This window comes from Salvia hispanica, chromosome 3 (assembly GCF_029641045.1).
Source record: "Salvia hispanica isolate PSC_SH4W2 chromosome 3, Shi_PSC_v1, whole genome shotgun sequence".
In the NCBI taxonomy this organism is placed as follows: Eukaryota; Viridiplantae; Streptophyta; class Magnoliopsida; order Lamiales; family Lamiaceae; genus Salvia; species Salvia hispanica.
The window spans coordinates 10,932,573-10,957,813 of NC_142694.1; the positions used below are offsets into that span (position 1 = coordinate 10,932,573).

The 25,241-nt window shown below is 37.5% G+C and overlaps 4 protein-coding genes across 4 annotated transcripts; 3 read left to right on the plus strand and 1 right to left on the minus strand.

Moving 5' to 3' along the window:
• The first annotated feature begins 2,369 nt into the window (after positions 1 to 2,369).
• Positions 2,370 to 3,480, plus strand: EXL2 (EXORDIUM like 2). Its single transcript, XM_048115941.1, has one exon. The coding sequence runs from the start codon at positions 2,407 to 2,409 to the stop codon at positions 3,298 to 3,300; it is 894 nt and encodes a 297-aa protein (XP_047971898.1). The 5' UTR covers positions 2,370 to 2,406; the 3' UTR covers positions 3,301 to 3,480.
• A 4,112-nt stretch (positions 3,481 to 7,592) lies between these two features.
• Positions 7,593 to 10,868, minus strand: LOC125213183 (phospho-2-dehydro-3-deoxyheptonate aldolase 2, chloroplastic-like). The gene is made up of 5 exons (XM_048113578.2): positions 10,304 to 10,868; positions 9,471 to 9,748; positions 9,094 to 9,370; positions 8,613 to 8,858; positions 7,593 to 8,131 (listed from the first exon to the last, which is right to left on the minus strand). Exons 1-5 carry the CDS (start codon positions 10,805 to 10,807, stop codon positions 7,868 to 7,870), a joined length of 1,569 nt encoding a protein of 522 aa, XP_047969535.1. The 5' UTR covers positions 10,808 to 10,868; the 3' UTR covers positions 7,593 to 7,867.
• A 3,320-nt stretch (positions 10,869 to 14,188) lies between these two features.
• Positions 14,189 to 17,683, plus strand: BRIZ1 (zinc finger (ubiquitin-hydrolase) domain-containing protein). Its single transcript, XM_048113692.2, has 11 exons — positions 14,189 to 14,622; positions 14,734 to 14,842; positions 14,918 to 15,032; positions 15,184 to 15,281; positions 15,828 to 15,934; positions 16,062 to 16,308; positions 16,536 to 16,589; positions 16,684 to 16,827; positions 16,925 to 16,989; positions 17,227 to 17,281; positions 17,361 to 17,683. Exons 1-11 carry the CDS (start codon positions 14,336 to 14,338, stop codon positions 17,517 to 17,519), a joined length of 1,440 nt encoding a protein of 479 aa, XP_047969649.1. The 5' UTR covers positions 14,189 to 14,335; the 3' UTR covers positions 17,520 to 17,683.
• A 140-nt stretch (positions 17,684 to 17,823) lies between these two features.
• LOC125213253 (dicarboxylate transporter 2, chloroplastic-like) lies at positions 17,824 to 20,246 on the plus strand. The gene is made up of 3 exons (XM_048113691.2): positions 17,824 to 18,978; positions 19,074 to 19,522; positions 19,790 to 20,246. The coding sequence occupies exons 1-3, from the start codon at positions 17,858 to 17,860 to the stop codon at positions 19,903 to 19,905; spliced, it is 1,686 nt and encodes a 561-aa protein (XP_047969648.1). The 5' UTR covers positions 17,824 to 17,857; the 3' UTR covers positions 19,906 to 20,246.
• Positions 20,247 to 25,241: the final 4,995 nt, after the last annotated feature.

Consider the following 25,241-nt stretch of genomic DNA (forward strand, 5'->3'; position numbering starts at 1 on the left):
TAAGGAACAATTCTATTGTCTACCCCTATTAAAAGAAATGAAACCTAAAAATAGCTCTTATTTATAGGCTGTGGTCATTATATTATTATAATGTCATAAAACCTTATTTAGATTTATTGAACAGTGCAATATTAATTTTGAATCAGATGGGTACAATTCTGCAGGTAGGGGCTGCATGCTAATCTAAATCAGGAAGATTTAATCAAACTGAGCAAGCAGGCATCATGAATGCAAATTGAATAATATCATCATAATTTTAATGCAATTTCTATTTGATTTTAGCATATAGTTGGGTACTATATATACATTATTGTCTAAATAAATAGAGATGCCAAGAATACTTAATTTTGTCCAACTCACGTCGGTAGCATTGAATCTTTTCCAAAGTGTCCACCAATTAGAAATTAAGTTGGTGATTGGTCTGGTTGATTAATATTTTAAGAAGTTTAAACTTAATATTTATAAAATTTGATCAAATTATAAGAACTGGTTTTAGTTTCTGTCAATAATTATAATCTTTTATTGGTATTGCTTAAAAGCATTATTTTATTTTCACGAATGGATCATTTAATTTAACAATCAGTACTATATGTGAGATCATGATCTCATAAGCCAACCACCCATAGACCATTGTCTCATAATAGGGAGAAAAGTGAAGAACAGCTCGGCATTGTTCCAAGCTAATTTTGTGTTTTATTTTTCAATTAAAATTAAAACTAAAATAATACTAGTATACTATATACAACTATAAAATAGTCTCATATGATATCAATGGTGTGGGTAGTTACTTTTGAGCAAGAAGTGTTGCTCTAATTTTGACAACACTAATGTCTATCCATCTACAACTACAACAAGTATGGGGCGGTTTTGCAATCAATAGATGTAGCTAAAAAATTTATTATATGAATCTTAGGGGGGAAGTCTTACCAAATTCACTTCTTCAACAAAATGCTAGTACTAGTATTTTATTTTATTTTAGGGGGGAAGTCTTGCTGCAATAGTATTTTATTTTTTAAATAACATATTGGAGTATATGCTTAGGGTAACATTGAAATGAAACAGCGCCTTAAATTAATAATTAAGGCTAAATATGATAATATTAATTAGGGGGCATGTTAGGGTGTCACCACCCCTTAAAATAACACCATACCACCATTCCTAGCCAATCATTTGTACACGTGGACGAATAATAAGCTGCCACGTGGCAAAAAAAAAAAAAAAAACCCCCAAAAAAGACGGGCAGCAATCTGCTGGCCTTTAAACAGCAATTTTTCTTGAACAACAATATCCAACACGTTAGAGATTGCTGTCTAACGTGTTGGATATTGCTGTGTAGCGTTTATAATATTGCTGTATAAGTGTTGTCACGTTATCATTTTAAGAGGGGTTGTCATTTTAACACAAACCTATTAATTAGATCAAGGAAATGAATGGAGTAGCTATAATAATTCTAATTTATGTACCTTATATATACATGGATAGATGGTGCAAACAAATTATATATACATAGACAAAGCATTAAAGGGGTAAAAATTATACTCCACTACAATTTTTCTGCGAACATTGAGAATTCATTAAAATTGTCACAAAATTTAAGTATATGGTTTGTGAAAAGGTATGTTAAATAAAGAGAATTATAATAATTGTCTTGTGGCATAATTTAGGAGATGGATCATGATAATATGAGCCAAACTCAGAAAGCATGATTATTTATTTTGTACCTCCAGAAATAATAATCGGAGGTTTAACTAAGGACATTAATTAGTCCATTAATTAAGAGTAGAACATTGCGTGTTTTGGTCAAATCCGGCCAACATATACATAGTCGCAAGTCAACGTCAGCTGCATCGACTTAACTATCGCCATCCTCACTATTTCTTTTCATACACCTCATATTTAATGAAATATTTATATAGCATAGCCGTGTGAAGTTATTAAAGTTATGTAGATATAAATTAATTTTGATATGGATCACTTAATTATCTATTCCACTGCAAAAATTAAATATTTTAAAATGAACAACAACAAACACGGCTTCAAGAAGTGTTGATTTACATGTACTATTATCGAATAAGATTTATTATTATAGAGTTAATTGGAGCAATAAACGTCATTCAATTTTAACAAGTAAAATTTCCATTTCCAAGATATCACCAACTTTTTAACAGATTTACATGGACATTTAGTTTTTAAATTCAAAAATAAATCCACGTCATACGTTGGAATGTAACAGCCTGGCAAAGGTGGGCCCCGCGCCAATGGCATCTCCACACGTGGCTAAGCTGATGTTGACACTCCCTCCCTCACAGCTGTCTCCCTCTTTCCCATCTCATATAAATACCGCTGAAACTCGCACTCCAATTATCAAACCAAATTTCATCTCAATCCAATTCCAATTACCAAAACATGGCCTCAAATTACCATTTTGCCACTGTCGCTCTCCCGCTCTTCCTCCTCTTCGCCACCCTCTCCACGGCGGCGCTGGTGAAGGAGCAACCGCTGATTCTCAAATACCACAACGGCGCCCTCCTCAAAGGCTCCGTCACCGTCAACCTCATCTGGTACGGCAAATTCACCCCTGCTCAGCGCTCAATCGTCGTCGATTTCATCCAATCCCTCAACTCCGCCGCCCCGGCGAAGCCCTCCGTCGCCGCCTGGTGGAAGACGACGGAGAAGTACAGCACCGGCGCGTCGACTCTGGTCGTCGGAAAGCAGTTCCTCGACGAGGCCTACTCCCTCGGAAAATCCCTGAAAAACTCGCACCTCGTCTACCTCGCCGCGAAGGGCGGCCACGCGCCGCGCACGGTCAACGTCGTGCTGACCGCGGCGGACGTCTCCGTCGACGGCTTCTGCCGCAGCCGCTGCGGCAGCCACGGCGCCACGCGCGGCGCGGCGCGCTTCGCCTACGCGTGGGTGGGGAACTCCGCCGCCTTCTGCCCGGGCTACTGCGCGTGGCCGTTCCACCAGCCGGCGTACGGCCCCCAGGCGCCGCCGCTCGTCGCGCCGAACGGCGACGTCGGCGTCGACGGCATGGTGATCAATCTGGCGACGGTGCTCGCCGGAACGGTGACGAATCCGTTCAACAACGGGTATTTTCAGGGATCGGCGGCGGCGCCTCTGGAGGCGGTGAGCGCGTGCACGGGAGTGTTCGGGTCGGGCGCGTATCCGGGTTACCCTGGCAGCGTATTATTGGATAAGAGCACGGGTGCGAGCTATAATGCGCAGGGGGTGAACGGGAGGAAGTATCTGCTGCCGGCGATGTGGGACCCGAAGACGTCGCAGTGTGCGACGCTTGTGTGATTTTGTTGGGTTGGTGGGGTGGGATCCGGTGCGGGCAAGTGTACGTGTGTAAATATGCGGCGCTTGTGTTGTGTTGGGTTGGTTTTTTACTTGTTTGTATATCTCTTTTTTTTTGTGTCATGTGATAAATGTGTGGGGATTTGCAATAGGGAAATACTATAATAATTAATAATTTGAAAAGTAATGTGCTAAATCAGATGATTTAGATGAGGGCTTTTGCTTTTGGTTTAAAAGTATAAAAAGGGTATAATTCTGCGGAATGTAATTTTGGGGTTTATTAATTTAATTGAATATCGATAAATTAATCTAGAGTGGGGAGTAAAGCCGCATAGCAGAGATTCGATCTTATCGACTTTAAAGGACGAATAACAAATATTTGCATTATAAAATCATTGCTGAATTTAATTACTCCATTAATTTACATAGTCTATGTACAGAGAAGGGTATTTATTTAATTCAAAATTAATAAAATAAAGAAATATAGATAAAAGAATTAATTTTTTGGAGTAAATTTATTAGATTATATCTTAAATAGAAATAAATTAATTTTAGTGAACAAACAAAAATGAAAACAGCAGATATTTTGCGACGGTATAAATATAGTATTCGATCTCAATCTATGAAATGATCCTGAAATAAGTTGATAATCTAATTTTTCTAAACTTATCTGCCTTAGTGAAGATACATGCATGGATCCAAGGCTGAAACCTAATTTATGCATATCCATTTATAGAAATTTGGAATATTGCCGGATAAACTTACTAAAAATAAGCATTTTTGGTTTGTATTGCTAAAAAATGAAGCAAAATGTGTATTTTGTTGTCGGTTCTTTTTGTTGTGATCATCGGCGGATCCAGGTGAGGTCGGGCGGGGTCGGCCGACCCCACCGTGAGTCCATGAATACCATCGGAAAATACCACTACTCAGCGTGCCGACTCTCAAAAACCCTGCCTCCGACCCCATGGTAGCCTTCTCCACATAACCGAAGCAGATAAGACAATGAAACTAAAAATTAGAGAAACAAAAATGAGAAGAGATATACATATACATCATTATTGTAGATAAAAAATTGATAAGATTTCGATAAGAAATTTGGAAGAAAGAAAGAGGAGAAGTGAGAATTTTGCAGAACGAGAAGTTTGGGGAAGAAGATGCGTTGTATTTTGAGATTCATTCGGTCTTCATTTTTGAGATTTGGACAAAGATGTGGGGATTTGGGCTTCCACAAATTAAGTTAATTTTTTGAATTGAATTATATTTTATGAAAATCATCACAGCTGAATAAATATATTCATTATTTATGTACATAGTACTTTAATTTTTATCAATTTTCATCAAAAAATACAATATAAGTATTGAATACAAATTTTATTACATAATAGTTTTTTATTACTTACTCCGTCCCCAAATAATATGCACTTTAATTGGAGACTAACACGAGTTTAAATGTAAAATTGGTAAGAGATGTAGAGAGAAAAAATAACTAAAGTATTGTTAGTGGAGAATGCGTCTAAACTTATTAGAGAGAAGAGATTTTCCAAAATTAAAAAGTATATATTCTGGTGGGACGGACTAAAAAAAAAAGAGTGTATATTCTTGTGGGATGAAAGGAGATGAAAGGAGTACAATTTAAGTCATCCCTCCTCTATTTTATTGGGATTGGTTTTCTGTATTTGCATATAAGTACTATATACTTTGGCAAAAAAATTAATCAACACGATAGTGTTTGTAAATTACATGACGTATCACAAATTTAAAAATACTTTAGAATACAAACAATCCGAACGCACATAAATTTGTGATATGGATATTAGTAAGAATCAACTAAAGTGTATAATGAAAAATAATAGTATTACTTAAATTTTAATGTGTTTTTTTTTCAAAATATTACTCCATTTAGATATTTTTACTTTTTAAAATAATAATTATTTAAATAAATATATAGTAATATATTTTTCACTATGTCCGATCCCACGAGTTTTATATCCTGGATCCGCCGTTGGTTGTGATATTGCAAATTTAGACTCCGTAATTTATACACATTGAGGATTCCCTAATGTTAGAACGCGCTAATATGGTCATCATTTTAATTTTATATTTGTACAATAAAAATCATAACATAATAAAAATAATTACTTTTATATCATTATCATACCACAATTAAAATTTATTACTATTTGTTTTTCAGAAAGTCAAATATGTTGCCTTTCTCTAGTTTCTAATAGTCCCAAGTTGTAGATAAAATTAGCATACAAAGAAAAGGTGTTTTTTCAAGTTCTAAAATGAGATGATACTCAAAAAGTCAAAATTCTGTGGTAGTCTTTCAAACTTCACATGCAACTAAAATCTTCAATCCCATATTGTTTTTATGAAAAATTATAGTAAATGTTATATAACAATATATTCCTTCCGTTCCTTTATAGTTCAGTCATTTTGTTATTTCAGAATTTTTTTTTATAGTTGAGTCATTTTCATATATGATAATTAACTTATTTTGTATTTCTCACTTTATTCTCTGTTTTACTTTATTCTTTCTACTTTATACGCTTCTATAACTTTATTCTATCTATTTTTTTCTTTCTCTTACTTATCTATTATATACCCACTTAGCACACTAAACATCCATTTTAAATCGCACTACCGAAAAGAAGTTTTCCAACTATGAAAGAAGGGATGAAGCATTTCAATTCCATCAATAAAAAAATCCACATTCAATTGGTGAAAGTAGTTGAGATTATATCATTTCAAGAATAATCAATATCATATGAATAATTTAAATTAATTAAAGTTATAATTTTTGTAAAGAGTACTATTTCATTGTTAATGCTAATTGCTATGCAGAAGTGAATCAATCCACTTGATCGTAAAAATAATGTAAAGTGAATCAATAATTAATCCACTTGATTAAGCTAAGATCGCTATTTGTGTTTGTTTTGTAGTGGCATAATGGCATTGGCATATATGATAAAAGTAACAATCCAGAGAAGCATGAGCTATAGTATTTTTTTAAAAAATTGGTAGACTATAAACATGGGACTTGTAGCTAAATTACTATTCATATTCTTATCCTTTCTGCATGCAACTTGTTTTGTCACGAGAATCCCACATGCTTTTTAAATTTGAGACTTTAATTAATAAATTTGAGCCCACTAATTTTATCATCCTCGTACAAACAACGTATATAAATCATTTTACACTATTTATTTAGAACTAAATTTGAGTCCACTAACTGCATCGTCATCGTGTACACGCTCAGACAGCGAAACAGAACAATATACATCGAATCTAAGTAAAACTCGAAGGTCGACTACAAAAACATCAAGTTGGTTTATATGCATGCAATTGCTGGCTGGCAATGGATGTTGATTGCTAATAAATTCATCATCGCAATTTATAACCCCAAATATTGGGTTTTTCATTTAATAATCTTTGTGACTTAGTCATATATGTAGATCACGATTGAGACATTTTGTCACTTGCAAGGATCAGATCAGCAGGATTCACTGGCCGAGATTTTTTTAAAACGAATAAATGTTAGGAGATCAACCCTCACGACAGATCAAAATATGACGGAAAAAAGCTACAAAGTTGATAACTAGAAAAAATATTTGTAAAACAACTTATCACAAACGATTACGGGATAAAAGTAAACGAAGTGAAGGCTAAAAGTCATACAACCACAGATCTTTCGTGATGCAAACTTTTACAGATGGTATAGGTAAGGTATACCAAAGGAAAGGAGTAGCACTGGCTTAACCCCTTGACTGTCGGCTTTGGTTTCGATGAACCAACCGGTCAGTTACACCCGTCTGCCATTGAAAACACCTTTTCCTGTCCGACTTGCATGTATTAAGCATGCCGCCAGCGTTCATCCTGAGCCAGGATCGAACTCTCCATGAGATTCATAGGTGCCTCACTTATAGCTTCCTTGTCCTAATCAAAGCAGATTCAGAATTGTTTTCATTCTAAGACATAACTTGTATTCATGCGTATCATATTTGTTCGGAAAATAAATATTTTATCGATCTAGAGAACCCCTCTCGATAAAATGATTTGAACCGCTAATATTCGTGGTCAAACAGCCAAGAAGGCTGAACCACTAAGAGCTTCGCACTCGCACATTATCACAGGAAACTGAGAAGAGAAGACAAAGAAACAATCAGCCCAACAAGGGGTAATGGGTTTCGGGGATTGGGCTTAAGTATTGGGCCAAGATTAATGGGCCACTAATAATTACTCTGTATAACTACACTTTGATTTAAATAAACGCCGTAAATGAATATAACAAGGTATGGATTCAGACAACTTTTTACCAGAAACAGAGACGATTATTTCTACAACAATGAACACCCTCTTGAGTGTTTGTCTGAAATATCTGTTACACTCTTGCTACACAAACGCATAGAAGCAAACTCTTAACCGCGGCCCAATATACGAGAACATATACATATACGAACAATTCGCGATAAACATGACGGAATGACTATAAAACACCATAGTTGCAGAGTAACACAACTTTTGAGCAACATTAACATTTCAAGATTTCACACAAGCAATGCCATAACTCTTACACCCTGAGAGATGGAAACCGCTGAGATCCGATTCGTCTCTTTCTAAGTCGCTCTGCGATGATGAAGGCAAGCTCGAGTGACTGGGAAGCATTGAGCCTCGGGTCACAGTGGGTGTGATAGCGTGAGCTCAAATCATTGTAGGTGATCGTTCGAGACCCTCCAACACACTCTGTAACATTTTGTCCAGTCATCTCCAAATGCACGCCTCCTGGATGGCTTCCTTCTTGATCATGTACGTCGAAGAATGCTCTCACCTCAGCCTGCCAACAATCCCCTCTCAATCAGTTCAACATATCAAGTATAAACTGTAAAGAACTTCAGAACATAGTTCCATGATATCAATGACAGACTTTCTTATAATAAATACTGTACAAATAGTAACACGATACATAAAGTAGTAAAATATTGTTTCTCGTAATTGGTTGGAGTTACTATTGAAGCCTTGCCTTCCCACCTAGATATTAGTGAAAAGGGGTACCATATGAATACAAGTTCAAATGCAACTAGGCAATCAAAATGGCTATATATATATATATATATTATATGTACAATGGATCTCCTAGAAACTTAGGTTTATGGAAGGCAAACACAGATGTTAGTTCCTACCAGAGTCCATTCTGTTGTGTTACTTCATAGCCTAGGCTCGGGACGTTACAAAAATAGTGCTATAAAACTTACTGAAGCAACTTCAAGGCCTAAGGGAATGCAAGAAGGATGAAAAAGAGAAGGTAACGAATGTACCCTGATAGCATCAAAGGAGCGGGTCTTGAGTCCACAAGGAGCTTTGATTGTGTTTCCATGCATAGGGTCGCTGACCCAAGTGACAATTTGACTTGCTCTGCGAACAGCCCTAATCAGATACGGGAGTTTCACTCTCATGTTCTCAGCCCCCATTCTGGCGATCACCGTGATTCTTCCAGGTTTATTGTCAGGATTCAGGATATCAATGAGTTTCACTAGTTCATTAGGATCCATCTTATCACTAACCTGCACCATCATGATCAACAAAAGTTCAGAGGAATACTAAGGCGGCATTTACTTTGCGTGTTAGGATGGATTGATAAAAATGATCCAAGCTTATTCATTGTTTATTTGATAGATTGATCAATTTTGAGCTTGTTTGACCACTCTATTTGCCAAACACTCAATCTTAAGTTTTATCAATCTATCACAAAAAGTAAACGCTCCCTAAGAGAATCACGTGAAATATAAAGCAGCACACCTTGATTCCAAGAGGGTTGGCAACTCCTCTTAAGAACTCGACATGGGCACCATCTAACTGCCTTGTTCTTTCCCCGACCCAAATCATGTGGGCAGAGCAGTCGTAATACAGACCGGATGTCGAGTCCTCTCTTGTAAGTGCTTGTTCGTAAGGTAAAAGCAAGCACTCATGTGATGTCCAGAACTCCGTAGTGGTCATCAGAGCGTGGTCAGCAGTAAGACCACAGGATGCCATGAAACCAAGAGCCTCATCAACCCGATTAGCCAGCTCACGATACCTTTTAAAAATAGCAATAATGAAACTGTCATACTCAGAAAACAAGACCAAAACAGCAGAGTGAAAAAGTCCAGAATAAAGGAAACTAGTAGAGTGAATACCTATCACCCTGCTCACTGTGTTCGGTGAAATCAAGGTTCCACTGGGTGACTCTCTGCATGGCAGCGTACCCTCCAGTTGCGAATGCTCTGAGCAGGTTGAGTGTCGCCACAGATTGGGTGTAAGCTTTTATCATTCTCTCGGGATCTGGAATTCTTGATTTCTCAGTAAAAGCATCACCGTTGACATTATCACCACGGTAACTTGGCAGCTTCACACCATCCTTCTCCTCAAATGGATCAGATCTTGGCTTAGCAAATTGCCCTGCCATTCTTCCGACCTGCAGAGGAATTCCGATATATCAAATTCATTCGCTAAATCTCCATATCATGATGGCAAACGAATCATAGAAAGAGCCAACTCATGGATAAGCAAATAGATACTACAGTATTTAGATAACAACCAACCAAGGACATTGAAGTTGGTATATTTATCGAGTAACGAGCATATGGGTGTAAACATTCTCCTTGTTCTTACCACTTCAGAAGGAGATAACACACTGATTTCGCTACTCACAAGCACATCCGTAATAAATTGAGGTAACATGAGTAATTAAGTCTCTTATGATTTTCATCTTATCAGCTAAAACCAATTCAAACATCAACTAAAAGATTACTTTTTTATCATCAATACTAATACAAATGCCATATCAGTTATCACTGGCTGCATTTCAAAAGAACCCATTGCAACAAGAATCACAAACTAATGATGTTTACTCATATTTAACTAAGGTTCTGGAGAAACACAGAGTGGAACATCCATTCACAAATTTCAATTTAATTTGTAAAATAACAGTACTTCAAAATTCCAGAAAAAAAAGGGGGAATTGAAATACCTTAATAATAGGCATCTGACCACCAAACATAAGCACAACACCCATCTGCAGCAGCACTCTAAAGGTATCCCTAATATTATTAGCACTAAATTCCTTAAAACTCTCAGCACAATCGCCGCCCTGCAAAAGGAAGGCGTTTCCGAGCGCCGCCTGCCCCAACCGCTCCTCGAGGCTGCGGGCCTCTCCGGCGAAAACGATCGGAGGGAAGGATTCGAGAGTCTTGAGGACTGATTCGAGGGTGGTTTTATCGGGATACTCCGGGATTTGGTGGGCCTTCTTGGATTTCCAGCTGTCAAGACTCCAGCTTTTCGAAGGCGGGGCGGCGGTGGGCGGCGGCTTTTTGGAGGATAGGACGGCGGAGATGGTTCTTGATCTGGGTTCGGTGAGAGAGGAGGGTTTGGTGGGAGATGGGTGTTTGAGGCTGGGGCTCGGGCGGAGGAAGGAATTCGGCAGCCCCGGTGCGGCGGCGGCGGCGTGTGTCAGAGCCATTGCTTTTGCTTGCATGTTTTCTCCCTGAGATGGAAAATTAGGTGGGAGTGATGTGGGGAGAGTGAAGGGATGAGATTGTCAATGGACTCAGATTTTATACCTACAAATTGCCATATAAATTTACCGATTGCTAAATAAATTAAGGAAGAAGATAGTCTAATTTTGCCAAATAAAAATAAATCATAATAAATTTTTTTAAATAAGTAAGTTATTTATTAACATATTAATGTTTAAAATATGTGGATCAAACGTTATTTTAAACTTAATTAGATGTTATTTTACCTATCGATGATTTATTAATTTTAAATCGATTATCATGTCAACGCGTAATTCATAAAAAATATTAGAAGAGTGATATAATTATAAAAGTTTTATCTTTTGTGATTTTATTTTAGATTTATAAAGCGTGGAATTGACTAGAATTTGAATAATTTTTGTGCTAATTGGATGGAAGCGTTTATGATTCACGCACTTTATATTTTTATATAGTTATTTAAGAAATGTCAACTTATTATAAATATACACAATATCTGTAATCTTCCATATCCATGGCTTGGTCCTCATCCATTCCTACCTACTACCAAGCTAGAGAATGAATTATTCCACCTAAATTCAAATGTGGCATTGCCAATGCCACGAGGCATTTTCTACGAAATAATTTCTTTATAAACATAGAAAATCATTTCATTTTCCACATCAGTCAAATCGATGTATCTTCCCACTTCATAATGTTTATTAGGTTAAAGTGTCATGCCCGAATACATTTAAGTTTATTCAATTTTATGTTACATTTACCCAATTCTTGTATCTTCCAACTTTTGTTATACTGAAGTGTCATGTCCAAATAGCTTTTAAGTTTATTCAATTTCATGTTTGCATTTGCCCAACTTAATCATGGTTTGTTAGACTAAGGTGTCATCTCCAACAACATTTAAATTTATTCAATATTATGTTACATTTGCCCAATTGATGTTATCTACGAACTTAATAATGCGTAGAGTGTCATGTCCAAACGCATTCAAGTTTATGTTGCATTAGGCCAATAGATTTAGTTGTTTTATAGTAATTCATTTGAGTTTGTTAGGTTCGGGAAGGAAATTGTGGACTCTGAACAAAGCCCACGATGAAAGGGTTTTTCTATACAATTAGGGCACGTTTGATAAGTTAGTAATACCAAGATATAGAATTATATATGGACATTTCTAATTGTTTGATATCATAGTTAAACTTAACTCAAAGCCCAATATAAGATCAGGGCCCTATCTAATCTTATCAAAATTATAACATTAACCTTATTTATGTATCTCACCAATTTGTCAAGTTAAGCCATGTTATTTAATACACAATACAAATTTAGATAATTTCTTTTCTATCAAACAACAACGGAAAAAAATCATATCTCTGCATATCTTGACATGAAGCCCGTATTTCTTATCTTGTTTTACATATCTTTTAGGGGAGAATAATAAGAAATAAAATGGCAAAAAAAAGAAAGGTAGTACTATAAAACACAACAAAAAGAAAACTATATAGATATGAAAAAGCTATCTATGATTACAAACCATAGAGTATAAAACAAAACAAAAAGAAAACTATATAGATAAGAAAAAGCTATTATGATTACAAACCATATATAAGGTCTTCATTAATTATCAATAAGGTCAATGTAGGAATCTAATGCATGTTTTCTTTATTTAATTAAAATAATAAAATAGAAAATGGAAATATAATATTCATTAATTATCAATAACGTCAGTGTAGGAATCTAATGCATGTTTTCTTTATTTAATTAAAATAATAAAATAGAAAATGGAAATATAATAAAAAAAAATCGGATTAAGCAACATTGTTTTAAGTATCACCAAGTACGTCGTTTTGTACATACATAGTGTAAGGATCAGATCACTCGGGATTCACTAATTACTGGGACCTCTTTTATTGAAATTGGTCTGGGGTGGCTAATCTCAGAGTTACAAGTCAATTACAAAGCAAACAATACAATATTACAAGAAACTACAATACTAACTAACTATTACAAGTATTCGTTCTAATCTAAGCTCTATCACAGACTGAAGCCTAATATCTACTCCAAGCTTACTCCGATTTAGAACCCTGCACACTCAATGGAGTAGTTATAGTATAACAATACAAGTTCCTTCCGGATCTAAGTAATAGCAACAGACAAAACAACTAAGCAAGAACAGTAGGAATATGGCTCAGGTCACAACAGTAACACTACACTAGGCCAAAGACCTCCCCACACGGCCACACGCTTCTACCACAAGTCACAAGATTAGAAACCTTTGAATATTAGGTCTGAGACCCTAGCTGCACCAACTGCCACCAAATCGCCAGAACAACTCACAATCACCAGAAACTCACAAGATCCTCACAAGTTCTCACTTCTTCAAAGTCAAATTTTCACCATATTCAAACCCTAGGTGAGGATCAACCAAGCACTTTGATGGAAACCGAGAAAGTCTCCAAACTCAAGATATAAACCGATGAAACCCACTAAAACAAGGATTGATCTGTGGTAACCAAAGATCTGAGGAGTTCATCGGCGAAAACCGCCTGAGAAATAAAGAGAGAGAATGAAGAGAGAGAGAGCAGAGAGAGTTCTAGAGTGAGAAAGAGAAGAGAGAGTTCTGGAGTGAGAGAGAGAAGAGTCTAGAATGAATGAGGTAAGTGAGAGGTCGGCCTCTCACTTAACAGACACAGCTCAAGATCAACGACCTCAATTCAGGATCCGGGTGAGAGCTCCACGTGGCAGCAATCGGTGAGGTCTAGGTAAGTAATGGGTCAAGCCAACTTGGGCTTCCCATACCCAAACATTGGGCTGCTGCATTTAATTAATTGGGACCAGCCCAAACTATTAAATACAAAGTCTCAAATCAAAATAGACCACAAATATTCGACACATAGGACGGTAGATAAAAATTGAATTTTCATAGTTTGATATTTTTCTGTTCAGACTCTGTGGAATCAACTAGAATTTAACCAATTTTTTATTAAAATATTATTCATTTTGAAAAATAATTGGTAATGCAGTACATGTTTATGAGAGTATACACTTTGCCACGTATCATAAAATTAGAAAAATTTAATAAAATAAATTTTTAAATGATGCAATATACAAATTTAATATTCAATTTGAAATAAGATTAAATTAATAATTTGATATATATAACTATTTTAATATTATTAATTTAGCCATTACTATAATTATTCAAAATTAGTAATTTTACCCTTTGTCCATGAATAAGAGTCATATTTTTTTATTTTGAGTCCCAATTCATAATTAGCATAAAATGGTAAAGAGATCCTAAATCCTAAAGAGATCCACGTTCCACCGACTCATTTCACCTCTATTTTGTCTGAGCAAACTTGTCAGCAACTGATCATTTGTCAATTGTCATCGGAATCTCCAAAAAAAGCCACCAATCCCCAAAGTCCCCCAAGATTTTATAGAACCCTAATTTCTCATTCAATCTTTCACCAAAACCTTTCTATAGTTTCTGAACCAGAGAGAATTGGAAGAAAATGTTTAACCTGAAAATCCACACCGTCGATTTCCCTCAACCGCTCCACACCACCTTCATTTCCGCCGCCCACCGGAACGATGATCTGAGGCCTGCTCAACTGATGGGCGTCCCCCACCTCTTCCGCCAGCTGCCATCCGGCTCCGCCCCGCCCATCACCATCGCTAATGTAAGCGCCCGTACCACCCTCGTATTTGTAGTTGCCGTCCCCAATTATATGTCCGTAGATGATTTCCTCCTCTTCTGCGGAAAAGAGGTCCCTCACTTCAAAGAAATCCTCTTTTTAAGGTAAGGAATTTCTCTCCAATATCTGCTAGTTGATGTGTTGTTTGATTATCTGGTTTATCAATGGATTTGGTAATTTGTTTTGTTGTGTGATCATAATTTTGTTTCTGCTAGAAATGATGCTATGGAGGATAGGTACAGTGTTTTGATCAAATTAGAAGATCGGTTGTCAGCTGATGGGTTCTATTGTAGTTATAATGGCAAAAGATTTAAGCCAACCGAGGTATTAACAACCATAGTTGCTCGTTCACTTGATGTATTCATCACTTCCTAATTGTTGGGGGTGTAATACTTTCAGGTTGAGGTTTGCCATATATATTTTGCTCAATCTGTCGAGTACACAGACTCTGCAGAGATTGCTAGTATACCTCCACTGGATTATACAGAACTGCCCTCGTGCCCTGTTTGCCTTGGTCAGTCACTCCGCTAGCCTGAAAGATTGAATTTGTTGTTTTCTCTGAGCATTTGTTCGTCTTTAGCTTGTGTTGTCCTGTGAAGGCGCACGTGATTTTGCATCTAAGCATAATCTCATGATGATGCATTCTTTTTTAATGAAAATTTTAGAGAGATTGGACCCAGATACTAGTGGAATACAGAGCACGTTGTGTGACCACTCTTTTCGTTGTTCTTGCGTCTTGAAGTGGACATACTTGTCTTGCACGGTCAGTTATTCACCTATTTCAGTATTGTACCTTTTGTTACTTTTTCTGCTCACCTGGTAAGATGTACTTAGTCATATTAAGAACATGGTTCACATATCCGACTATGCATCTTGAAAGAGTACTGTATATTGACTTTCATGCTTAGAATGTTCAGATCAATCTACTGGCAGTTTCTAGCCCTGAGTTGATGGCCATTACACTTCAGGAGCATTAGACTTAGACCTGTTTGAATAATTGTATTTCATGAGTTCTTTAGGTCCTATGTATCATTCAATATCAAAAATAGGAAAATAAAAGATGTTAGCACCTCTTATGATATATAGTTCCAGATGCATTATGCAGTGAAAAGGCCGAATCCTTCATGAAGCTATTGAGACAAACCCTGATATACGGGACAAATTATTGATATTTAAATTCAAATGCAGTCAACCGTCATGGTCATGCCCATCAATATTGCTTTTTTTTCCCAGTTATTTTGCATTTGATTTAATATATCTTCTCTCCCAGAGCTCAGGATATGCTTGCTCTCTGTGTCTTCTCTCACAGGTATGTCGACTTTGTCAACAACAAGATGAAAGGCCAGCCTGTGCTATATGTGGAACTTTCGAGAACCTTTGGATCTGTTTGATCTGTGGTTTGTTAGGATGTGGAAGGTAATTATTATGGGATTCAGATACTTCATTTTAAGGCCCAGAACCTCTATATAATTATGTGGTTTTATTGATCTTGTTCTTATGTATTGATGTCAAATTATCTCACTATGTAGTTTTGTTTATACAGATACGAACAAGGTCATGCTAGTGAGCATTGGAGTGATAAGCACCACCATTTTTCTCTCGACTTGGAAAAGCAACAAATCTGGGATTATGTTGGGGATAAATATGTTCATCGGTTGAATCACTCAAAAGCTGGTGTCAAATCAGTTGCCGTAAATTCACAGTGCACTTCAGTTGAAGAATGCGGAACATGTGGATATAGTGAAGATGAAGGATTGGCCGGTGCCCTCTTCAGCAGTAAAATTGAAGGGGTACTTTCGCCCATTTTAATGATGTTGTACAATTTTTTTTGTGGCCGTGAATGTGATCTAAGCTTAAAAGTTGGGATTTCCTTAGCTTCTAGTTATTTGGTACGAGTTATAAGACCTAGTTAGTAGTTGCCTTGTGATTTAGTCAGGTAGAGCCAACTAGAATATCAAAAGAGTGTCTCGATTTTTAGAGGTTGACTTGTGTCATTTCTTTGTTTCTTTGGCAATAGATTTTGGACGAGTACAACCATCTTCTTGCAATGCAGCTGGATGAGCAGAGACAGGTATCTAGTAACCCTTAAAAAAAGAAGTTAGAGATGCGAATCAAGTTGCATGTTTTTGATATACTTACCATTTTTACCTTATGTTGTCTACCAGCAATATGAAAAATTGCTTGCTGAAGCGAAAAGTGGAAAAGAGAGCTCAATAAAGACAGCCGTGGACAAGGCCATATTTTCAAAAACACTTGAACTCGAATACAAATGGGAAAAATATGAAGAGGAACAAAGAGTTGTTTCAACTGTAAACTTCATTCCCATCAATTACGCGTTACATACCAAGTCTTATTTTCAGTTCAATTGGAAATTGTCTGATGCCATCTTTTTTGTCATTGCCTTAGAGGAATCAAGAGCTTATGAAGAAACAAGTATTGCTACAGAATACATATAAGGAAATTGAAGAAAGGTAACTGAGTTTCTCCATCTGCATGTCTTCTCATTGCTTATATCTTGAAGCAGTATGAACTCCTTGAGGTCATCTTGTTGCGTTTTTCGGGCAGACTGTGTCCTAGACTCCTAGTCCTTGAACCTCAGTCTTCACTTGCACAAATTTCCATCTATGATATCCACATACATGAATGCAAAATGTAGTGCTCGACATTCACCATTTTAACATGTTCATCTCAAAATTTAATTTCTGAAGGGAAAAATCACGCCTCAAGTCGAAGGATGAACATATTGTAGATCTGCAAGAACAGGTATCTGTTTCACTGTACCATATTGTGCAACTGTATCCGTATTTTTCGGGCCTAACTAAACTAAGCCGTTATGCTGCAGATAAGAGACCTAAAGGTTTTCCTGGAAGCCCAGAAAATGGTCGCAAGCACGGGAGACTCGGATAGCCTTAAAGGGGGGACTGTTTTGCCTGTAGAAGCAAACCCGTCATCATCTGGCAACGGCAAAAGGCGCACAAAGACTGGCCGAAGACGGAATTAGTCTTTCGACAGCATCATGTTTCTGCTTGTTTAAGATACGTGCTCAATGCCTTGAGTAAATTGATTCGAAACTTTATTAGTTACTATGATGGAAGACCTTTAAAAATTTTACTTGTAAATTCAAATCAGTGATATCAGTAATAATCGTGTGGCGCCTTTACTTTTTCTCTATTTTGTTTCATTATAACAAAAACACGTTTTCTCTTGTGAAAAAATATCAAACAAAAAGAAGACAAATGTAAAAATTGTCCACATGTTCCTCTGCTTTCACTTTCAGAGCCTGTGTGTTTTCCACACACTGCACCATTGATGTAGAGTTTCCCTTTCGTTGCAGCAACAATGGAGGCCACTCTTCTCTCTCCTCGGCCTGCCTCCTTCCGCCGCTCCCTCTCTCACATCGGCTTCCGTCGCTCTTCCGGCTCCACCTCCCCTAGCTTCCACATATACTCTATCCATGTCTTCCACCACAACCACAAAAGATCCCACCTCCTCCACAAAACTCGGAAGAAATCCATCACATCCCCCCTCTCCTCGTCCTCAACCGCACCTCCTGCTCCACCACCACCGCCACCTCCACTGCCGCCGCCATCCCCTCCTCCACCTCAACAAGGCGCCAAACCGATCCCATTAACAATCTCACTCGCCGTAGGTGCCATTCTCTACTTCCTCGTCCCAAGGCCCTCTGATCTCAGCCCCCAAGCATGGCAGCTCCTCTCCATATTCCTCTCCACCATCACCGGCCTCGTCCTCAGCCCCCTCCCCGTCGGCGCGTGGGCCTTCCTCGGCCTCACCACGGCTGTCCTCACCGACACCCTCCCCTTTCCCGCAGCCTTCTCCGCCTTCACGAACGAGGTAATCTGGCTGATCACCATCTCTTTCTTCTTCGCCCGTGCCTTCGTGAAGACAGGCCTAGGCGACCGCATTGCCATGTACTTCGTCAAGTGGCTGGGGAAGAGCACCCTCGGCCTCTCCTATGGACTGACTCTGAGCGAGGCCTTGATTGCTCCAGCAATGCCAAGCACCACCGCCCGAGCAGGCGGTGTCTTCCTACCCATCATCCAGTCGCTATCCCTCTCAGCCGGAAGCTTCCCGGGAGAGCCTTCCATGAAGAAACTCGGCTCCTTTCTAGTCCACACGCAGTTTCAGGCGTCTGGTAACTCGAGTGCTCTGTTCCTCACTGCAGCTGCTCAAAACCTACTATGTCTGAAACTAGCAGAGGAACTCGGTGTTGCAATCTCGAATCCATGGCTGTCTTGGTTCGAAGCAGCTAGTTTACCTGCGTTCGTTTCGCTTCTATCGACACCGTTGATTCTATACAACCTCTGTCCACCGGAAATCAAAGAAACACCAGACGCCCCCGCCATCGCTGCGCAGAAACTACACCTCATGGGACCTCTCACGACGAACGAACTCATCATGATCGTCACGATGCTCCTCGCAGTTTCCCTTTGGGTTTTTGGGTAAGTCGTAATCACACCACCGTTGCTAGTCTTTATGTTAAAGACAGCAAAAATTTGGTCTAGATCCGCCACTGATCAATCATCATCATCTACAGGGACGCCATCGGCATTGCTAATGTGGTGGCTGCAATGCTTGGGCTATCAATCCTGCTGCTAACGGGCGTGCTGGAATGGGACGACTGTTTGAGCGAGAAGTCGGCTTGGGACACGTTCGCTTGGTTCGCGATTGTGGTGGGGATGTCCGAGCAGCTGAGTGCGCTCGGCATCGTGACCTGGTTGTCGAACTACGTGTCCATGTCGTTGGTGTCGCTGTCGCTGAGCTGGCCGCTCGAGCTTGTACTTCTTCAGCTGGCCTACTTCTCCATCCACTACATGTTCGCCAGCCAGACGGGCCACGTCGGGGCACTCTACGCCGCGTTTCTTGGCATGCACTTGGCCTCCGGGGTGCCCGGCGGCCTCTCGGTGTTGGCGCTTGCTTACAACACCAGCTTGTTTGGCGCTTTGACGCATTACAGCAGCGGCCAGGCTGCTGTTTATTTTGGAGGTAATTTGTGTCTTCACTACTACAACTCTTCCCTAAAAAAAAAAAAAAAAAGTTCACTTTTGCCATTTTGGTCCATATTATCTGAATTAGTCAACTTTATTTTAGAAACTTTTACACCATACATAACTACTACTTGACGTGAGTCTCACTCTCTACTAATACGCTTTAACTACTACTAATGACGTGGATTTCAGTGTCTACTAACACGCTTTAACTATTTCTCTTTCTTTCTCTTATCTTACTAATTTCGCATTAAAATTCATGCAGCTGGATATATGGATCTACCAGATGTATTCAGGTTGGGATTCATCATGGCGATTGTCAATATAGTGATATGGGGAGGTGTAGGGGCAGTATGGTGGAAATTCTTGGGGCTATACTAATATTGAAATTTGAAATAGAAGAAGATATCAGTATTTATAAGTTGAGGTGAGATCGTAATACTTTACACCATCTCTAATGCTTGGTATGATGGAATGAAATGAGGGTGGAATGGAATGAAGATAGAAATGAAATATCAATTTCCTTGGATTCCCCTTGCATTTTCATCCATTCACTCGTTCATTCCATCACACCAAGCAAATGAATAGAATGGAAGTAGGAATCACATTTCATTCCTTCATTCCATTCCATCATACCAAGAAGCCCATAAATGGTTTCTACTGATGCAACATGTGTAAATATTGAAAAAATAATGTGCATTTCATTACCTCTATACTTTTAACCCTTGAACTGCAATTTTTTTTTGTTTCAAGTATTTCTGTTTAATGTGGACTATTTACTAGATTTCGAATGATTCACTTGGTTGAAATTTGGTCCAAGATTTTTTTTTTCTCCAAATTTCATATTTTCCCCGACGCTTCTCCAGTCGCGCCAATCGTCGCCATAGGTATCGAACCTGTTGTCGCAGATCACCGTTCTCGATGTCGCGCTGGAGGTCTCGAACATGTTGTCTCAGATCATCGTTCTCGATGTCGCGCAGATCACGCTGTCGTGCAGCCTCTTCGTTTGGGAGATCTCCACGTCCCCCACCACGACCGCCACCACGAGCATCGCCACGTCTGTCGCCATGTCTACATTCAGTCATTGATAATCAACCTGGATTGTGATACCAAATGATGCAGAATATAGATAAAGAACTCAACAAATTGAGAACTTCGGAGTATAAAAACTCAATATAAAATTAATAATCAAAATCAGTCTTTTTAGCTCAAAAGGAAAATAAGTAAAAACGGAAAATCCAATTTGATAGAAGGAAAAACAATTACTCCTAATATTTTTCCATCTACTAATTATATTAACTAAGAAATAAATAAAATAAAAAAATATAACTCTTCCAATGTTACATCAAAAACAACATAAAAAAGCAAGGTAGTTTGGGAGAATCATTTTCTATTTCTATATATTGCTTCATTATAACACAAGTACTGTATATACTTGTAGTGCTAAATTAAATGCTACGCTAGTTATGGTATACGAGCAATCAACAATCTTAATTTTAGTCTCCGATACTTTTTAGCCTTGGCTGCTTGATCTTCCATCCATTGAGATTAAATAAGGTTGCAGATTGAGATATGATATTTTTCAATTTATTGTATATGTATTAATGTTTGGGATGTCAGGCTGGAATATACACGCTGGAATATACACGAGAAGTTGAATGTATATGTATTTTTCTCGAATTATATATACAAAAAAGAATTGATTGTACAAATTATTGATGCAGAATCATGCATTAATAAAAGAGAAGTTGATCTCCACTAAAAATCACTAATTCAAGAAGGCAAATAATAACACAATAATAGGAGTAAATCTAATTTAAAGAAATCATCAACTTTGATTTCGTTTGAAAAGATATACAGGTTGAAACGTTAAAACATATCCCCAAACACATTTCATTATATAAATTTGGTCTAGTACAAGAAAATACGAAAATATTTTGAGTGCTTAAGATGAAATATATTTGTTTATACCATTCGAGATAGCTTAAGATGACCAGGCCCAATCACGTTTTTGGCCTATCTTTTAATATGGTTCACGAATTCCCCTGAGATTTAATTAAATAATTTAATACTATTAGTAGTATATATTAATTTATAGGAGAGTGTTATATTGCTAACTCAATGTTTAATTACTAACTATAATTTAATAATAGTCATTAGATATTTAAATTAAAGGCCTAGATTATCAACCACGAAATGTCAATACGATCAACAAAAAACGTCAATAAAGTTATAGGATTAATTCCAAAAAGAGTAAAGGCCAAATCTGGTCCTGAACATATGGTCATTTTATGATTTTGGTCCTAAACTTTATCTTTTTGATTTTTTGGTCCTGCACATTTCAAATCGGATCATAATTGGTCCTCCGTCAATAGTTCCGTTAATTTTATAACAGTCAACATGTTTAGCTCAATTTTGACAAAATTAGACTTTTAATTTTAATTTTTTTACTCCCTAATTAGACTAGGTCCCGGAGCTCCCGTCGGCGGAGCCGGAGAGCTCGTTTGCGATGGAGATGGAGCAGGAGACGTCGGCTTCGACAGAGCCGGGGCTGGAACCGAAGCCGGAGGGGAAGCAACTGGAGCCGGCGTAGGTGCAGCCGGTGGAGGAGGAGATGGCACCGGAGGTGGCGGCGAGGCGGGAGGAGAAACTGCCGGCGGAGGTGACGCTGGCGGTGGTGTGCTAAGTGCTAACTGGAGTAGGAGCGGCGACGGGAGTAGCAGCAGGTGGCGGAAATAGAGCACAGCTCCAATTTGAGATCACTCCCTTTCTTCTTTATTTCTCTTCATCTTCACTCTCTCTCTCTCTCTCTCATCTCTCAAATCCCAAAGCACCCTACAATTTTCAACCTCCGGCGAGCTTTTCACCTTCTCTCTCTTAGAGAGAATCTAATTTGAGTAGTAGTGTTGGGTGGTGCTTTCAATTAAAAGTCTGGTGCTTTAATTTGTCGTGCTTTAATGGCACGACAAAAAGCCTCCTGCAATAAAACACCATCCTTCGCGAATTCCCTCCAACAAGCTTCTGCGGCTCATCCATACGCTTGTTGCGGCACTTTGTAGAGAATTAGTCCGCCTCCAGTGACCACTCCGACGCCTCCAGCAGCAACGCCGCCTCCGGTTTCAACACCACCGCCAGTCTCCGCGCCTCCGCCGGTAGTTCCCGCCTCGCCGCCGCCTCCGGTGCCATCTCCTCCTCCACCGGCTGCACCTACGCCGGCTCCGGTTGCTTCCCCTCCGGCTTCGGTTCCAGCCCCGGCTCTGTCGAAGCCGACGTCTCCTGCTCCATCTCCATCGCAAACGAGCCCTCTGGCTCCGCCGACGGGAGCTCCGGGACCTAGTCTAATTAGGGAGTAAAAAAATAAAATTAAAAGTCTAATTTGGTCAAAATTGGGCTAAACATGTTGACTGTTATAAAATTAACGGAACTATTGACGCATGACCAATTGTGATCCGATTTGAAATGTGCAGGACCAAAAAATCAAAAAGATATAGTTTATGACCAAAATCATAAAATAGTCATATGTTTAGGACCAGTTTTGGCCTTTACTCTTCCAAAAAATATCAATATGGGTATTAATGTCAAGTTAGTTATAACTAACTTTTACAAGAAATCCCAAAACTTTAAATTCATATAACATATATCAAATTAAAGAAAATTTTATAAGGATTCCAACGATATACTACATGCATATGTTCCGACGTCAAAATTTGAAAAAAAAAATCTAGAATTTTCGTATTTTTCGTACACAGGTTAATGTCAATGCAACTAAGATAATATGTCAATATAAAGCATATACGATGTCAATCCTAAATTGTGTTGACATTTTCAAAGCATTGTGTTAATATTTTCGAAACACTATATTGACATTTTCTTCCAAAATTCTAATTTGTAGTTTTTTTTTTTATCTTTTTCGATTTAATTAATAAAAACGAAAATTACATGTGGCAAATTGTAGACCACACGTTTTCTAAAATCATATGACTTTAAATTAATTGTAGTTAGCAATTAAATGATGAATTAGTAATGGATCACTCTCCTTAATCCATATATATCATATGTCGAGTGGTATAGTTAATCTTATTTTATAAATTGTGTGTTTAGTTAGTCGTGTCAGGCATGTTGAGTGATGTTTCGTTATTAATAAAAGATGACTCAATTTTAGTGGAATTTATAAAAGATTATTTTTTTGAATTAAATATAATTATTTTTTTGAATATATAAAAGATTAAATATATTTGTTTATACCATTCGAGATAGGCCCAATCACGTTTTTTTACCAATTTTTTAATATGGTTCACGATTTCCCCTGAGATTTAATTAAATAATTTAATACTATTAGTAGTATATATTAATTCATAGAGTTGTAATCAATGTCGAACCCTTCTTAAAAACCGAACTAGAGAACAAATCTGGGCCATAAGATCTAGTTTTTTGATGAGATATGTTGCTGTGTAAATTTTTTTCGCTCTTCATTACAAGCCAATTTTACTTCATTGTATAGGTTTATTACTTCATTCTGTACGTAATGCATTGAAACTACAACATGTTTTTACTTGCTTCAAGTAGGTTTTGAAATGATTCAACATATGCTTCGTTCGAATTCATTGACATGAGTTTTTACTTTATTCACATTAAAAAATGCAATTTATTCAAGTGAATTTATTACTTCATTCAGATGCGTTATTACTTCATTAGATAAGGTTTTTACTTCATTCCAGTAGGACTTCAAATGCTTCTACACATACTTCATTCATATAATTTATTATATTATTCCATGTGTTTATTACACCATATCAGCGTCGTAGCGGTGATGATAGATATTGTAGAGAGAAAGAACGACACGCGACGGCGAAACTGCATTTACGTACTAGAATGAAGTAATAATCCTATTATAATGAAGTAAAAACCTACCGGAATGAAGTAATATATTCTGGAATGAAGTTAAATATTCGTAACGTGTTAGTATGACTTATTTACCTTCGGATGAATAATAAAAGACTGGTGATGAAGGAGAAAATAATTTATACATTTTTTAATCTCATCCATAAAAAACTAAATCTAAAAACCCTAATTTGGTATGGTTCGGTGGTTCGGTCTTTAAGAATGGATTTGTGGATAATGGGACTCTTAATTCATATATATATATATATATCATATGTCGTGTGGTATAATTAATCTTATTTTATAAATTGTGTGTCAAGTTAGTCGTGTCAGGCATGTTGAGTGATGTTTCGTAATTAATATAAAAAATGACTCAATTTTAGCGGAATTTATAAAAGATGACCAAGATCTTACCTTAACTAAGATTTGATTGAATATCTTAGAATATGCACATATGTCATGTCGCATTATTACTCTTATCGTGACAAACATGTTCCTTATAACTAATACTCCTTCAGTCCCAAAAGAATATGAACTATTTCATTTTCTCGTCCGTCCTTAACGAATATATATTTTTTAATTTTGAAAATTTCAAACAACATACTACCCCTACACATCATTTTAATTACAACTTATACCATTTCCATTAACACTTATACCATTATAATAATGTGGACCTTACTCTCTACTAATATTATTTCCAATACCCTTTCTCTCTATCTCTCTCTTACTTTTCCCTTTATTGATTAAAACCCGTGCCGAACCTAAAATTCATACTCTTTGAGGACAGTGAGAGTAGAAGATTACAAAATCTATACATATACAAAAGACGAGTT